Raw genomic sequence first — 17,100 nt, 5'->3', positions numbered from 1 at the left:
GTTTGAATGCGTGTGTGTGTGTGTGCGTGTGTGTTTCTTACCTCGACTGCCCCCGTGTGTGTGGCAGCTGACTGAAGCAGGAGAAAACTCTGACGTCATCTCCATTGGCTGGTTGTTGGATGTGGAGAGGAGTGCAGAGAAAGAAAGACAACAAGTCATTTACTGCCTTTCAGTCATTCTGTTCATATCTGAAACCTGACAGCTGCATATTTTAGGCTCTACATTTAACCCTTTGCTATGCTTAAGATACTGAAGAAACACCCAGGACACACACTCATCATTGTTTATTTTGAGATCAGTTTTGTGTGTTGGTCCAACCTCAAAAAATGTAACACAGTTTCAAAATGAAGAACATGTCGTCATACATATTTTATAATTCTCCTCTTTAATTTGTAATGATTCATAATGTTTGTTTTCACTGCCTTACCTCCTCTGTAGGTGTTTTGTGGAACCTGTCCTCATGTGACGCCCTGAAAATGCCAATCATCCAGGACGCTCTGGCCGTGCTGACCAATGCTGTCATCATCCCCCACTCCGGGTGGGACACCTCCCCACACACTCAGGAGGACCGTAAGATGCACCTCCACTCCTCCCAGGTCCTTCGGAACGCCACTGGCTGCCTGCGGTCAGTCACACACGAGTTTGCGTTAGTTTCTTTGTGTTTCTTTGTGTTCTTGAAGCATATCTGAAGATATTTGGCTTCACTAACGATGTCGGTAAGCCTTTTATTGGGACCCTTTGGCCGCCGTTGCTGTGATAAGGGTTGGAGTAGTTGTGGGTGAACGTACTGTAGATGAAAACAAATCATATTGGATTGCAAGCTACTGCGAGGCTCATAGACCAGCCGCAAGTGAAATACTGTAATTTGAAATGTACGTCTCAGATGATGCTTAGCTGGATTTAGCGAATATGTCTTAAGGTGAGAAAACACAGAAACATTTTAGTTACAAAAATACTGATCTGATTATTTCATGGAGCAACTCATCAGCATGTTTGATAACTGAAAAAAGAGCAACCTTTGACCGTTTTGAATAACTCCCTTGGGGATGTGGCAAAATGCAACAACGCAGTGCAATTGTTGCCAAAACTGTGTGTGTGCATGTGCGTGTGTGTGTGTGCTTGTGCATGTTTCTGGCAGTGGATTTGTGTTGTGCAGCTCCCTAAACTCGACGAGCTAATTCATCTTTCTCACGCCTCGTTAAGAAATGCTGGGAGTCTGATTAAAGATTGAATATTTCATGGTGGGTTTTAGACGGCCACCTGCTCCCTCTCTCTCTCTCTCTCCCTCCTACTTATTTCTGTGTACTCACTCTCTCATTTCTAGAGATGTATTCCCCTTTTTCCCTGAACAGGCTTTCGGTCTCACTTTTACAAACACTCACACATGCACACACTTCCACACCGCTAATTTCATTCTGTGCAGATGTGAGGCAAACACACCTAATGTGCAGCAGGTGGTTAGTTTGTGTGCGTTTGGTGAGCGATGATTTCCAAGATGGTAGCAGCTTTTCTTGAGCATCTGTGGTTGTGATCTATTGCAAGTTTTTCCATTTATCACAAGATAGAACATAGATTTCCCCTCATTTGGTGCGTCTGCTTTTTGAAATCAATTATTTCAGCAGTTTTTACTTGCATAGTTCAGTCTGGGTGTCATTTTGTGACTGCACAGGAAACTTTCTCTCCATGTCCCCCAGCATCCAGACTCAATGAAACGGAAGCCTGGGAGGAAGAGGAGAGAGAGCTGTTAGTGAGAAAAGCCTCTTAAATGGGCTAGAAGAGGCCCACCCAGCCCCAGCCTACCCAGAATCCTCTCATGACCCTGATGCCTATTAGCTGCTGAACCACTCCCAGCAGGCAGGGGGGGAGGGGCATCACGAGATATATAACACACCATGCATGGAGTTATTTGCAAAACTGGGGGAAATTGTTGTCCAGGACTCGGACTAACTAATGAGACTGTGGTGCTGTGCCAGCTTGGTGGCATTTCTCCCTGACACGAGGACAGAGCCATCCATGTTCAGCCATCTTCAATAGCCTGACATTTAAAGGGCAGTTACACTCACACAGCCCCCTGTTACAACTTGCATTAAAATGCAGTCCAGTATCTGAATATGTCCTCCTTATCTGGCTGCTGCTGCTGCATTGTGACTGGGTTTCAGTAGTTGGGTCATTATGCCACTAATGATCATTCTGTCTCTTTGTGTCATGGATGATTGCTAGGGATCCTTTTTCTAGCTAAGGTTAACTTCGCAGTCAATTCTTACCAAGCACAGAACACGAAAACAAATCCATTTTCACCGACAGCTACTCCAAAACGTATCCCAGCTTTGACGTAACTCTAATTGTTATTTGTTAATGCTTAAACTACTGCCTCGCTGTTCCTGTTGTGGACATTATTAGAATGTGTGTGTGTTTGTGTGTGTAACAGGAATGTGAGTTCTGCCGGTGAGGAGGCAAGGAGGAGGATGAGGGAGTGTGAGGGTCTGACAGACGCTCTGCTCTACGTCATCCAAACCGCTCTGGGGAGCAGTGAGATTGACAGCAAGGTAAAAGATACACAGATACACACATCAGCAGTCATAGACTTTGATGATTAAGAATCTATAATATAATATAAACCCATATAAACCCATTCACTCTCACAAGCAAATCTATATCAACCCAGAATTCCTTTAATTCCTCATCAAATATGGGGTTCCTCTCTTTCTGCCCTCGTCTCCATCAGACTGTGGAGAACTGTGTGTGCATCCTGAGGAACCTGTCATACCGTCTGGCTGCAGAGACGTCTCACAGCCAACAAGGGGGGTCGGAGGAGCTGGACGGTCTGTTGTGTGACACCGGCGGAAAGGACGCGGAAAATTCTGGATGCTGGGGCAAAAAGAAGAAGAAAAAGAAGGGACATGACCAGGTGAGAGAACTGTTTCCATCCTCTCCTCTCCTCTCTCTCTCTCCTATAATTACCCCACAATTTGACTCTTTCTGTGAGCTCCCCAATCACCACTTCACAGTAATCACCCACAGCTGCAGTGGAGTGGAGCGAGACAGACACAGATCCACACACAGGCAGAGGGATGGAGATGGTGGTGCGAGTGTGTAGTGTGTATTATCATGGAGAGGTTCTGATTCGTCCCCTCACACTCTGATCCCAGGCTTTGTGTTAACATCCCTCATCCTGCTGTTCTGCCCGGATACATGCAAACCTTTTAGCTCAAGTAACCCTTTTCATTGTCTTTATTAGCTAGAAATGACGTGATCCAATGAGCAGAACCGAGGCCAACCCCAACCCCAACCCCACCTCCACCCCCCCGCCTGCCGGAAGCGCTCAGTCTTCATTACACGCAGCTTTACTACAAGTGGAGAAAAGAGGCTCCACTTAACCAGAATATGGAGCTGATTGCTCATTAGCATAAGAAGATGTTACAGACATGACTGGGTAGGGAGAGTGAGCAAAGTGGGCGCAGCCAGAGTCTGAGTCCAATGATGGAAAAGCAGGAGTGAGGCTGCTTCCTACACAGATCCACACTCCAGCAGTCCAAAATCCCCACAATGCATTTGGAGAATCTTTTATGTAAACTTTACATTTATATTCCTATCAATACAAACGGAAAACAATTTGGAAGAACGAGTGACAAAATCATTCCTCCACCGATCAGCTTTATATTGTGTGATGAATACTTCACATTTTTGAATATTATTGTTATTTTTAATGCACAACAGTCACTGTCATACAAACAAGGGCAAACTCCTATGAGATGGAAAAGGGGGAGGGGCCTACAAACCTGTGTGATGTCATTGTGATGAAGGTGCTACAGGGTCATTGGACTGATACCAGGAACCTCGTCAGGCAGATAATACAGCACCAGGGTTTATCAGCAATTATAGTGTTATCATAGATTAACCAGTTACACAGTATAATGTATGATGGGCTGAGGAGAGGAGGCACAGAAAGGAGAGCAGAGGAGAGGAGATACAGAGAGGAGAGGAGAGGATAGAAGCAAAAAGGAGAGATGAGAAATTGATGGGAAAGTAGTGAAGATGAAAGAAACAAGGAAAGGACAGAGAGGATGAAAGAAGATTGGAAGAGAGGATTGAACAGAATGAGACAGAAGAGAAGACGTGACAAGTGAGAGGAGAAGGAGGAGATGGTGGCTGGGATAGGAGGAGAGGAAGTGGAGTTAAGACATACAAAAGGTTGAGAGGAAGGAGGAAGTAGCAGATAAATGAGGTGGAATGCAGGCGGAGCAGCAAAGGAAGACAGGAAAAGGAGTGAAAGCATTGATGGAGGAGTGTTTGGGTCTTTATAATGCGGTGTGTTGGCAGTTTGAGAGAATGAACAGATGTCCTCTCAGATGACATCATTACAGATGGTGAAGGAAGAAGAGAAGAGGATGACCTATGGTTCTTCCTCACAAAATTAAAGCGTAGGCTCCAACTGAGACTGATATATACTGTTGTTGGGTCATGGTGGAGGTATTTTGTCTTTGTCTCTATGTTTTTGAGAGTGCCTTATCAATTATTTGCATTGTTTGCTGACGTAATTTTGGGAAAAATGTCTTAAATTACTCACATTTCTTCTTCTTCTTGAAGTGGGATGGCGTCGGCCCCTTTCCCGACTTGGCAGAGCCCCCTAAAGGCATCCAGATGTTATGGCACCCGACCATCGTCAAGCCTTACCTCACCCTGCTGTCAGAGTGCTCCAACCCGGACACGCTGGAGGGAGCAGCCGGGGCTCTGCAGAACCTGGCTGCTGGCAGCTGGAAGGTAAGAGCTCAGACTTTAGTATGGATCAATAATCATATTTTACATCTACAACCTAGATTATTAGAAAAATATAAACGCAATGCAGTGTGGATCTTTAATCCTCTAGTATTGCAAGGCATTACGATTAATATGACTTTTTTCGAGTCACACAAAAATAGAAAACTGGCAGAAATGTTCGAGAAAAACAAATGGTCAACCTGCTTGGTGAAGCTTTGTTCACCCAAAAGAAAATGACATCTGTCCTGTGAGCTGTGTCATGTAAAGTTCCAGTTTTGCTGAATATGAATCAATAGCTGATATCCTGTAATACAAGGCACATTTTGTCTGACACAGTAATATTTCCATGTGATTTTTGTCAGCATTTCCAGCAACATGGAGCCCCATTTGGAGAACCCACACCTGAAAAGCAAAGCAAATCTTCTGTAAATTCTATACATTGGAGTGAAATGCAGACATTGTTTATCCTGTGGGAATGAGTCCACACATATCAGTTGTCAGCATGATACGAGTACAAATCGATGCAAATATTAATAGCGACAAGTAAAAAAAAAACTATATTGTTATATGATGATAGGATAGCAAACATATGGTGTGAGTATGGATCAGAAGAACCCACATAGAAAGGATGAGCGGAGTATGTCAGAGAAAGACATCTCCATATAATTTAATTTCTGCTCCACTCCTCCTGCCCAGTGGTCGGTGTATATCCGGGCTGCAGTGCGTAAGGAGAAGGGCCTCCCCATCCTGGTGGAGTTACTGAGGATAGACAATGACCGTGTGGTTTGTGCTGTGGCCACCGCACTCCGAAACATGGCTCTGGACATCAGGAACAAGGAGCTCATTGGTGAGTTTCTTCATTTAGTGCAGAAGCCTATTTAAATGCCCTGAAAGAGGAGTTACGATAATATTTGTTGTTGTGTTGAATCCGTCCCCCTTTCCCACTTTGTCCACAGGTAAGTACGCCATGAGGGACCTGGTCCACCGTTTGCCAGGAGGCAGTAACAACAACAATGGCAACGGCGGTGGTGGAGGAGGAGGAGGTGCGAACGGCAGCGGTTTGATGGGGAAGACCATGTCAGACGACACCATCACAGCTATCTGCTGCGCACTGCATGAGGTCATCACCAAGAATATGGAGAACACCAAGGCCCTGCGGGATGCCGGTGGCATCGAGAAGCTCATCGGCATCGCTCGCAGCAAAGGAGACAAGTAAGCGGAGTGGGAAGGTGTTGTTGGTTTGTACTTCTGTAACAAAGAGTTGTGAGGCTTTACACTGTCTCCATGTTTGTCGTCTGTGCTGAATCCCCAGGCACAGTCCCAAAGTGGTGAAAGCCGCATCGCAGGTCCTGAACAGCATGTGGCAGTACAGAGACCTGCGCAGCCTTTACAAGAAGGTACAGCTAATGGCTATTAGGATAACAAATGATGTTACCGTCTTTTCATTTGATTATATTTTGTCTCCTTTACTTTCTTTTTCATTTTTCCTTTCCTTAATGTTCTCCCATCTCCTCTCGTTTTACTTGGTACCAATCATTTGCTTTCCCCGCCTTTCCTTTCCCTTGATTTACTTTGTTTTTTCCTTTCCTTTACTCTACTCTTCTACTCTTCTTTTCCCCCTCACCTATGCTTTTCTTTCCTCCCCACTTGTTACTTTTTTTTACGTTTTTTTGTGGGTTGACAGTTGACGGCCTCTCACCCAGAGGGATGCTGGTGTGTGTCCACTTACAGGGCCCTGACATTTTTATCATCCCCAACTAACTTCCCACTATCCACATTGCCAAGCTTCAACATCCTCAGCTTACCTCTGCTTACCTGGACTGCTCCCCTAACCACGTGCATGAACTGCTGCCCCAGGAGAGAGACTCTCACTCATAGGACTGCACAGTATTGTGCTTATATCATTCTGACTGTGTGTGTGTCTCTCTCTCTCTCTGCCTGTCTCTCTCTCCCTCCTGTCTATCTTGCATTTTCTCTGGAGTTTTTCTTCGTCTTCCTTGAGCACTTTTGGGTGGGGGCGGGAATCTTGAATGTTGGAATGTTGGATGTTGTGGGCTTTAAAGCTCTTTGAGACATTGTATGTGATAATGGATGACTTGACTTGTTTTTTTACTTTATTTTCCTAACATTACTGCTCTTTTACCTTTTTTCTTTTCCTTTCCTTTTTCCTTTGCTCTCTCCACTCACCTGCCTCTTCTTTCCTCTACTCCTTGCCCCCTCCTCACCACTTCCCCATCCCCTCCTCAAACCCCCCCCTTTCAACTATTGCTCTCTCTTTACTTATCTTTCATTTTAGGATGGTTATTCCCAGTACCATTTTGTTGGCTCATCCTCTACAATAGAGCGAGACAGACAGCGTCCTTACTCTTCATCTCGCACTCCCTCTATCTCTCCTGTAAGGACTTCACCTAACAACCGATCAGGTGAGGAATAACTCCTGTCTTTTTTCCTCTATCACTCTTTTCCATCACTCTAGCTGGGTCTTATTTGATCTTCAGACTGTCGAAGCTTACTTCTTTGAAATAAATACTCACAACTCTCTGGCCAAATAGAAATGTGTTAAAATTGACATATTGATGATTGATTGAAGACAGAAAGTATTCCCTGTTTTTAAATGTGTAGCGAGTGCTCCCGCCTCCCCCAGGGAGATGATGGCGTTGAAGGAGAGGAAGGCAGATTACGAGTTGACTGGCAATGCTGGTTACCATGGCAACAAGAGCGAGCACACATCCAGGAAGGACGCAATGACGGGTAGGAATTCCACAGTGCACATATGACATGTCAAACATACACACGCACACACACACGCACACGCACACGCACACACACTCTTATCTCTAACATACTGACCGAGAGCCTCTCTGTCCCTGCAGCTCAAATTGCTGGAGGGTCCTCAACACTACACAGAGGAGCCTACGTATCCCCTACCGATGACCTGAAGTATAATCAGGTACAAATCATCAAATCCTCCTCCTTCTTGCCAGCAGAACACCGTCTTGCTTGCTTGTAATCATAATTTGTTCCTTTTTTTTGCAGGTCTCTTCTCAGGGTTTACCTTCAGAGCCCTACCCTCCTTTCCAAAACCCTCCTCCTCCAGATGGTGGCAGCTATGAGGACCAAGCCTTCTACGAGAGCCAAGTTCACGCAGTAGGGCGCCCTCCACAGGCTGATTTGAACATGCACCTCCAGGGCCTCAAATCCACCGGCAACTATGTAGATTTCTACTCAGCCTCACGGCCCTACAGTGAGCTCAACTATGAAACCAGCCACTATCCAGCCTCACCAGACTCCTGGGTGTGAGTAGAGGCAAGGGTGGAGTGGAAAGAGGAGGAGAGAAAAGAAAAGAAAGGAGAAGGGTGAAGGAAGTAGTAGAAAAGGTGGAGAAGACATGATGAAAGGACATTATTTTCCCTTCCTTCCATCACCCCTGTAGTTCCCGAGTAGCATCATAGGTAGCAAGATGAAGAGGTGGATAGAAGAGAAGAATCTGCCTCTTCTAGAGACATCCGAGGGAGTAGGGAGATAGAAGAAGGTGGACCTGAAGAGGACGGAGGAGCAGCCATGCATGTGCATGCACACCACCAACAACACCGACAAACACGTTTTTCTTTCTGTGTTTTTGTTTGTGATCGAGAAGGTTCAGCAGATGGAAAGCTAAAAACCCTCCTGCACCCAAAGGCCTCTGTGTAATGAGCAAGAAAGGGACAGACATGATGGATGGATATATGAGGAACAGGAAAATGAGAATATACTTTTCTGAGATTGAGAAGGAAAGTGAAAGAGAGAAAAGGATTGGTGGACTGGACAGATTTTGGTGAAGGGTTTGATGGGATTGGAGAGCGAATGGAACGTGTCAGGGAAATATGAAAGGATGGCTGTAAATATGTGGTATGTACGGCTTTTAGTCATGTGAAGCACAAGACACTGAGTTACTAGGACTTATAGGATGTCTGTAACACAAACTTTTGTTTCTCAATACGGCTTCGGTGTGATGTCTCCTCCTCTGGAAGAGTGATTGTGGACTTTGTCATTTGTAACAGTTTCCTTTCTTTTTTGTGTTTCTACTTTTTTAATTCTCAATTCTGGTTTTATAGTATTTGATGTACATTACAGAGATGCATTGTGTTCAGTACATTGCACTATTTTCTGTGTCATGTTAGGCCCACGCTGTTACCCCCACCTCCCCCGACAAACACACAATATCTGCGCACAGATGTTCCAAACTCGCATTGCAGCTTCAGATTCCAACACATCTTATGGTGAAAAGGCTGATATGAAGTATTGAATGCAAGTTTAAAGAACCAGCTTTGTCACAGTGTTTCTTTTATTCTCGTATTCACCCCAGCATTGTTTTGTTTTTTATGCCGGTCTTTTTACATTAACGCCCACAAATCCCTTTTTGTTCTCTTGAGACTTTCCTGAGTGTGAACTGTGCTCATTGTGTATATAACCGTGCCAAACGTGGGTCACTTCCCCGCTGCAGGAGACGACAGGGGGAAAGTCGGGCATGAAAGGGTCCAAGTTCAACTGAACAATGCCACTTTGTAAATGCTTTGGTTTTTCTAAATTCTGTTTTTGTGGGATGAAAACTGCGCTGACTGGAAGAAAAGATCAAATAAATAAATAAAAAGCAATAAAAAAAAAAAAGGAGCGCGGAGAGGCTGAGACCAGGCGGAGTCTCGCTTCCTCCAAAGCTGTACAAAGTTAGTTGATTTATGTGTTGTAAAATAATCAATGTTTGAAGTACAAAACACTTTTCTGAAAGATGGGCGGCAGTTCATGGTAGAAAAAACTGTTAATAGAGTATGGATATATATTATATAAATATAAATATATACTTTTTATGTGCAGATGTGGATGTCACTTATAGCAGCAACATTATGGAAAAAGACAAACATGTAGGAATTTTCGTTGACATTTTATTTTTGGGTTCACGCACTAAACTGTTGACTTTTTGTGTAGTAATGTTGTTGCTGTGTGGAGTAGAGTAGATCAGGGCCCGGGGATCCATGTTGTCACAAACAAGTGAAAGAGGTGCTACATGGAGATTTTCCAACACGTCTGTATTTTAACCATGCACAAAATGTTTGCTGCCCCCAAACTTATGATTAAGTGTGAATTCTGATCCTGTCACAGGTGACATAACCAAAAAATGATGTTCATGTTTGATCTCCATAAAAGTGTATTTCCTGTGCATGATAACCTCCATTCTTCAATTTGTCTCATAATGCTAAAACACAGAAATTGCACCCACGTATGCATGTGTATCTTGTCCTTTGTCTATCTGAAAGTAAATGATGCATTTTGTTAATTTTTTTATTATATTTTTAGTGTGAAAGGAGAAGTGATAACACGTGATAACAGACCCAGGTTCTCCCTAACCCCTGCTGTGTTGAAGTCCTAGAGGTCATCTTCCGATGCTTGAGAATTTCATTATAAAGCCACTGTCCCCATAGAAACACTGTATGAAATACGGACATACTGTATTTGTTAGTATCTGAAAACTGACAGCGTTATGTATGTCTTTGTGATCCTTAGGCAGAAAAATGACAAACTGTAAGAGCTGTATGGAGATTGAACGTCGGTAACCTTTTTGTTGCTAGACCAAACGTGTTTTAAAAAGAGAATTGTGAATCTTTCTATTGCCTCAAACAGATTGGAACTGCTCCAAAATATAAACACCATCAAGAGCGTCTGGTTTGGGAGTTTTTTTGTTCTCTTACTAAAACAGTGTTTTTTTTAGGTGTAATCATACAATTAATATTTTGACATGCACAAGAAAACATTCATTTTAAGGCAATCATTTTCTTTTGAAAAGTGAAATACATCTGAAATCAAATTAAATTGAGTATTCTTACTCATAGTAAAGCACCTATAGTAGATAATGCAAATATAGTAAAACACCTGTTCGTCCATTTCAGTTCACTGCCTGCCCATTCAGCCTCAGGGGTTGAATGCCAGCCCCTCTTTGGTTTTGGTCTCCAAGGATTCCTGATGGCAACAAACAAAAAAGTAAAACCTTACTGGCACACAACAGGGATTATTTTCCACTAAGTAAATTGTGGAAGCAGAACAGAGAAAGAGGCAGACAGACAAGCGTCTTAATTGTAAAAAGTGAGGAAGACTTTTGTTTGGTGAAAGTCAAAGAGCTAAAATGAAGTAGAGTTCAGTGAAAGACAAAGATAGAGAGAAGGATATATCAGTGACGATAGAATATGTCCAGGTTTTGTAAGGAAAAGAATATAAAAAAATAGTTTTAAGCAATGGAATACATCTTTGTTTTATTGCACACACAGTGATTGTCCTATCATTTATCAGATATCAGATAAATCTATGGTTGTCAACAACAACAGTACAGTAGAGATTGTAAACATTCACAGTCTCTATCTGAATGTGTAACGTGTAGTAGTCCCACTGTCTTGGTGCTACATCCTGATTGGAGACATTTTGATGGTCACAAGTGCTCTCAAGTGGTCATGAAGGGAACTACACCGTAGGACAGGGTGGGTAGCCATTTTATTCTTTTAGGCCTGTGTTTGTGCAGATCATGAGCTCACCACATAGTTCATGGTTCCCTCATCATACCAGTGTGAGCACCCCCATTATGGCAGATCAACAGAATTGTACAGCGTGGGCGTATTAATTGTATAATTATGTAAATGTTATGCAGTGTTACACTTACATGTCCAAACAGGATGCAATTGAAAACAACAAACACATTTATAGAAAATCTAACTTTCTATGGAGTCACTCTGACTCACTGCGTGAGACAGCAATGGGACATTGCCCTGGCACTAAAAATCCCTTGTCCAGTCTCAATTTCAAGGACTTGTTTGGCCAATGTACTGCCATTGGCTGACTAAACCATACTCACTTCCTGCCCCAAGGATGAAGAAGAATCTATCGACAAAGTTAAGAAACAAAAGAAAATTGTTGAACACAGATTGTTCATTGGAGAGATGTGACAACAAGAGGCTACCTGGTGTGAAATAACTAATAAAAGTATGCTACATTATAAATTGTCATTCAGTATCTGTGGAAACAGCTAACTTGCGCTGGCTTGTCAGTGCTATGTTTAATGTTAAAATGAAGGGCATTCCAACCAGTTTCAAACGTCAGGTTTCCTGTGAGTTTTTTGTCACCTCCTCCTTGTCATAGGTAGCAGTCTTTGCCTTTCCTCCTCTTGCCTCCTCTCCTCTCTCTTCATTTTATAATCCCACTTGGGAATCTGGAGCTGATTGCGATTTCTGTTCCTTTTAACTTTGTTCGGTGTAAAGCCTGGAGTTGGAGCCTTGCAGAGTCTCACTTTGGGCACTATTAGTCCTGGTCGCACGCTGCTTCTCCTTAGCATGCTCAAAGGGAGAAGACTTGCTCGTCTAATGGCTGCTGTGGACACCATGGCCATTTCGTTAAACAGCTGAGGCTGAAGGCTGGCCCTCCGATCCCTCGCCTTGGGGATAAGGAGGACTCGTGAATTCTGAAAAAACCTCTTGTAGTTGTCCAGTCTGCCAGGACCGAGGAGCTTCAGCTCAGCCACTCGTTGCCTCCTCAGGATCTCCTGTACTGCTTGGCGACGTTTCCCAATACATGGCGGGCTGTTAGGAGACACGGTGTGGCATGCCGTGGCAATAAGGGGGCTGGCGATGCTGCTGGTGATCTGCACCATGTAGTCAAGAACCCCATCCTCCATTGGATTTACTTTGTTGCTGATGTAAAATTTATAAGAGCAGCAGGAGAACAAATTGGTGAAACGTTTCCAACAAGGCTTTTTCTCTTGGGCCTGAGCCACCAGCTCCTGCAGAAGAGAAAAAACAGACGATCAATCAATCAATCTGGGACAAAGGAATCAAATGATTATTTTCTATTGTTATCTATATTTGTCAAAAATGACTTCGACAACCACTACAACAATCAGCTGCATCCAGGACAACCTCGAGCACGGGCCATTCCAGAGGGAAGGAGTCGCAGAACTGCTCAGCACACGGCTTCTCCATCAGTCGATCCATAAGCAAAGCCGTCTCATACCGGCCTGTGAAGAGGGCCCACTCCCTGGGTGTCATGTTCCGATTGTAGTCCCGTGCCTCCACATCACCCCCTGAAAGGAAGAAGAAGAAGATTTGTGTAAATGGTCTGGGGACACATTTTTTTGATCACGGGTGTTTTCAGATGTGGGCCTTGAGGTTGAGATCTGACATAAAGTATGATCAACTGGTGAAGTGTGGTCCAGAAAGGTGAGAATAAAAATAAGAAGTAAGAATATTTACCCCCCAACATGAGAGCTCTGACACATTCAGCTCGACCCTGCATAGCAGCCTTCATCATTGCTGTGAAACCATGACAGTTCCTCCTCTCTATGTCGAGACCAGGGAAGTAGTTCAAAAGGTAGTTGGAGATCATAAGATGACCTGCAGGCCAGAGAAGAACATGGATCACAGCAGCAAGGCGGCAAATCTACCATCATTCATTCAGGGTCAAATCATTTTGATGATTCCAAGTAAATAAAGAGGGTCAATAGTTCTCGGAATAAGGCAGAAAATAAAAAGCAGTGTGCAGCGCTTTACTAGAGACCAATGCCGGCTGTTAAACATTAGGAGATGAGCAAGTATGTAGGTGGTATGTGTGCTACATGTGGCTACATCAGTGTGGAACTAGAAGTGATGGCGCTCTGTAATGTTAGAAAATGAGATTTATTCTAACAGCAGACCTCATAATGAACATAGTGCTCTAGAGCCCTCCTGACTCACTTTATCACATTTACTTTCTTTCTGCTGTATATTATCCATAAGAAGCAGTGGGACAGAGGTAAGGGTATAACTGATATGGTTAAAGAAATTGAATATTTCTTCGATTTAAATGTCCACCTCAGAATTTTTCTACTGAATTTAATTTAAGTTCTAAAACCCTACGAATAATGTTGCCCAAAGCCCAACTGAGGATTTAGGGATCGGTGCATCCTGCAGCTCCATCTGTTACCTGATCAAACCATGTATGTATGACAAAAGTTAAATGTATGGTAAAATGTCTTATCTGCTTAAAAAATATTTACAATGCAGCTAGGTGCAATAATAATAAATGTTAAATTGAGAAAATTACTTTAGACCTGAGGGAAGAGTAAAGATGTTAAATTCCAAAAAGACTATATTAAATTAGGTTTTAAATGGGGTGTTTTTTTTTCTCTTTCCCAGCCTGTTCTTACCTGCTTGTGCTGCAGTAATAAGTGCAGTGTTGCCTTCATTGTCCTGCCAGTTCACATCCATATACGGACATTGAGAGAGGGCAATGACTACGTTAATGAATCCTTTGTAGCATGCCACAATCAGTCCAGACTGAAAAACAAACAGAAGAGGTTGAGATTGATTTAGTATGGCTCTTAAACAATGACAATTTCATGATTTCATGTCTGAACCAGGTCACTGATTAACTAAACGTCACGCAAAGTAGCTTTTGAGGCTTTTCAACTGGTTTGGTACAAGATGGTATCAGTGACCTCAGAGATAATTACAGGACAGTGCCACAAGACATAGATTATGAGACAATAGATCCCTGGACACAGATACTGAACCTACTAAGGATCCCCAACTACACAATTAAAGCCAACTGCACAATGATTGAATTGGTTTCAGCTCTGACTAGTTGAAACTATGAAGTTAGAAAAAGATCCACTTGTGTCTGCTGCAAAGTTATGTAGTGTTTTAATTGACCTCTCTCTCTTTCTCTCTCCTACCATTCAGGCCATGGCTGCTCAGTACACAGTGAAAGGGGTAGCCAAGGAACAATCCCACCCCAGTTATCCCTGCTTTGTTCTGGAGCACACGTGTGGAAGGGGCTTATGTTTCACAAACACAACCATCGATCTAGTGTTGCCCAGAAGGGCGATGACACTGTCTTTTTTTGATCACATATACCTCAAGCACTTAACTCGTTTATGTCAGTCTTTAACCCCATGCTTGAGGTCAGTCTCTTGACGAGCTCTTTAAGTGCTGAGCTCTGAAAGCAAGCTGCTTCTTGACACCGTCACTGTGCAGGCTATACTCTCCCCATCTGTCACCACAGGCTTAACCCACACCTCTAAAAACCTCATGCAGGATTTACCCTTCACTCACTCCGTCAGCCAGCCCGACCACAAAAAGCCCAGCCGAAATATCCCAAATGACACAGGATCTGTCTTCTGATCTGTTTAGTCCTTCATTATAGAGTAGAACACAGTTAGCTAGTAAGTAGCACAGGTTGCTAGCTAACTTAAATGAATGACACTGGAAAAATTTAAGCCTGGTCACCTACATTCTCAGTGATTGGTTCTCATGTCCCCACACCGCGCTACCTGTGGGATTCATCTGCTGACATGTTTGACCTCAGGAGATATGTGTGTGTTTTCACCCTGTCTGGTTTTTCGTGAGCAGAGGAAACAAACCCATATGTGCTAAACGTTTACATTACATATAAATTATATATATCATTACAGAGACTGAGTCACCCACTCTTCTGTTCCTGTCAGTCTCACGCGCTTCCTCTTCTGTGACTCCTTGTCGGATCATAATCTTGACGATAATGGAGTTGTTGTTGCAGCAGGCCTTGAAGAAGGAGATGGTCTCTGGGCTCGGTGCCCGGCACACAATCGAACAGTGTGGTGGATAAAAGGAATCATCTGATGCAACACTCCGTGTGTCCGCGCGGTCCGAAAGGGCCTCAAAATCTAACTCCTCAAACTCCTGGTAGACATCGTCATCATCCTCCCAATAGTTTTCCGTATAGTCAATGTCAGTCTCGTTTTTGTCCTCATCCTCCTCCTCTTGGTCCTCATTGTTAGAATTGATGGATTTGTCCAGAGCCATTTCCTTGGTCCTAATCTCACTCTCGCGGGCAACCAGACCTCTAGCCACTCCATTCTCTTGAACCTTTAATCCTTCACCAGAATGCTCCTCTATCAACACCATTTAATCTCTGCCTCAATGCACAATGCTTTAAATTCTTAAAGGGGTCCAGGTGACTCCAGGAGGACCCAGAGTTTAAGTCCACTGGCCCTTTGCAATGCAAACACTGAGTCTCATCCTTTAGGAAAGGTTGAATCCTGCCAGATTTTCCTCAGGTTTCCGTAGGGACAAGGGTCATCACAGGTCATGGGGAAAACAAGAGATCATCACACAATCTTTTGTCATTGTGGAATTGATCTTCTCAGTTTCTTCAAACATTTCATAAATCGTCCATAAAACTCCCATACTTGATGTCATCAAGATTTATCTGGTCACATGCATGATCCATTGTACTCACTGTGGAGAGGGGGGAAAAAAAGATTGTTCTTCTTCTGTGTGTGAATTCTGCATTAGTGAAGTCTCACAAGTACGCCTATCCACTTGTGCTTCAGAATGCTGCCACTGCTGCTTTTCTTGTGTTTTCACAATGTTGTAGCAGAGTCTTGGTATCAACAATCCATAAATCAAGGTCATGATGAGTAAATAAAGCTGAAGTTGTCCTCGCAAAGGTACAAACAGTCCACAGTCACCAATAACAACGCTGAACAAATAGTCCCGTTTCCTTGTGGAGAAGCATTGAACTTTCTCGGACGATGCCTGGCAAAGGGATGACACATGATAATCCCCTTAGTCATTCTGTGTATCAATCAGTCTCTCTCTCTCTCTCTCTCTCTCTCGCCCTGCTGGATTCCTCCCATGTGGCAACGCAATCGGAAGTTTGAACGATAATATTCTATACTATATAGGTGCAAAGCTGAGGGATACCTGTATGGTGGAGGGGAGGGTGTTAATTTCCCACATTGTCTTGTTTGTGTCTTTATGAATATACAACAGGAATAAGAAAAGAACATTCAAGAATAAAGCTGAATTTGTTTTGAAATTAAACTAATTTTGGTTGGAAACTTGGATCAATCAATCAAACCAGTGAGGTATTTGATTTAAAAACACATTGCCCAAACCATTTTGTTCTACTTTACGACCTCAGCTTTGAAGGAAAATATCCCCATTAGTGACTTAATGTCATCAGTGCAGCCGGTCACTGTGACCCCACCCCCAACTTAGCTTCAATTGGATTTCTCATCCATGTGACTTTGTGTTTGTACTGCAGTCTACAGTTTGAAACACTGGCCACCAAAATGATATTGCTCAAATGTGTAACGTTAACAAAAACTTAAAATAGTTATAACAAAAAAGAGTAAATGAGACATAAAAACTAAACTGAAATCAAAACAATAAACTAACTTTTTTTTTTTTTTAAAGGGCCCGAAACAAAAATCTCGTTCCATTTAAGAACTTTAAACCCAACAGCAGCCTGTCAGTAGTCTGTTATCAGGCTCTTGTTTGTTCAGACAATCCAGTATGGTTCTCATGT

The 17,100-nt window shown here is 43.2% G+C and overlaps 2 protein-coding genes across 5 annotated transcripts in view; one reads left to right on the top strand and one right to left on the bottom strand.

The window, feature by feature from the left end:
* ctnnd2b (catenin (cadherin-associated protein), delta 2b) overlaps positions 1 to 10,428 on the top strand; it is a 44,119-nt gene extending 33,691 nt beyond the window's left edge. For 3 of the 4 annotated variants that reach the window (XM_076162312.1, XM_076162310.1, XM_076162309.1), the window contains 11 exons: positions 439 to 625; positions 2,429 to 2,546; positions 2,726 to 2,908; positions 4,588 to 4,779; positions 5,455 to 5,605; positions 5,715 to 5,970; positions 6,071 to 6,155; positions 7,055 to 7,181; positions 7,381 to 7,509; positions 7,632 to 7,708; positions 7,795 to 10,428. In XM_076162312.1, the coding sequence (XP_076018427.1) occupies positions 439 to 625; positions 2,429 to 2,546; positions 2,726 to 2,908; positions 4,588 to 4,779; positions 5,455 to 5,605; positions 5,715 to 5,970; positions 6,071 to 6,155; positions 7,055 to 7,181; positions 7,381 to 7,509; positions 7,632 to 7,708; positions 7,795 to 8,058 (1,769 nt within the window). In that variant the 3' untranslated portion in view covers positions 8,059 to 10,428. The remainder of the gene's footprint in view (positions 1 to 438; positions 626 to 2,428; positions 2,547 to 2,725; positions 2,909 to 4,587; positions 4,780 to 5,454; positions 5,606 to 5,714; positions 5,971 to 6,070; positions 6,156 to 7,054; positions 7,182 to 7,380; positions 7,510 to 7,631; positions 7,709 to 7,794) is intronic. The other variant, XM_076162311.1, reaches the window with a different exon arrangement.
* Positions 10,429 to 11,896: 1,468 nt separating this feature from the next.
* ankrd33bb (ankyrin repeat domain 33Bb) lies at positions 11,897 to 15,692 on the bottom strand. Its single transcript, XM_076162112.1, has 5 exons — positions 15,237 to 15,692; positions 13,955 to 14,084; positions 13,023 to 13,163; positions 12,690 to 12,853; positions 11,897 to 12,553 (listed from the first exon to the last, which is right to left on the bottom strand). Exons 1-5 carry the CDS (start codon positions 15,690 to 15,692, stop codon positions 11,897 to 11,899), a joined length of 1,548 nt encoding a protein of 515 aa, XP_076018227.1.
* Between the last annotated feature and the right edge of the window lie 1,408 nt (positions 15,693 to 17,100).

This window comes from Genypterus blacodes, unplaced genomic scaffold, assembly GCF_046128005.1.
Source record: "Genypterus blacodes isolate CSIRO-AG114 ecotype Tasmania unplaced genomic scaffold, CSIRO-AGI_Gbla_v1 ptg000120l_1, whole genome shotgun sequence".
Lineage (NCBI taxonomy): Eukaryota > Metazoa > Chordata > Actinopteri > Ophidiiformes > Ophidiidae > Genypterus > Genypterus blacodes.
This window is presented reverse-complemented; position numbering and strand designations above follow the sequence as displayed.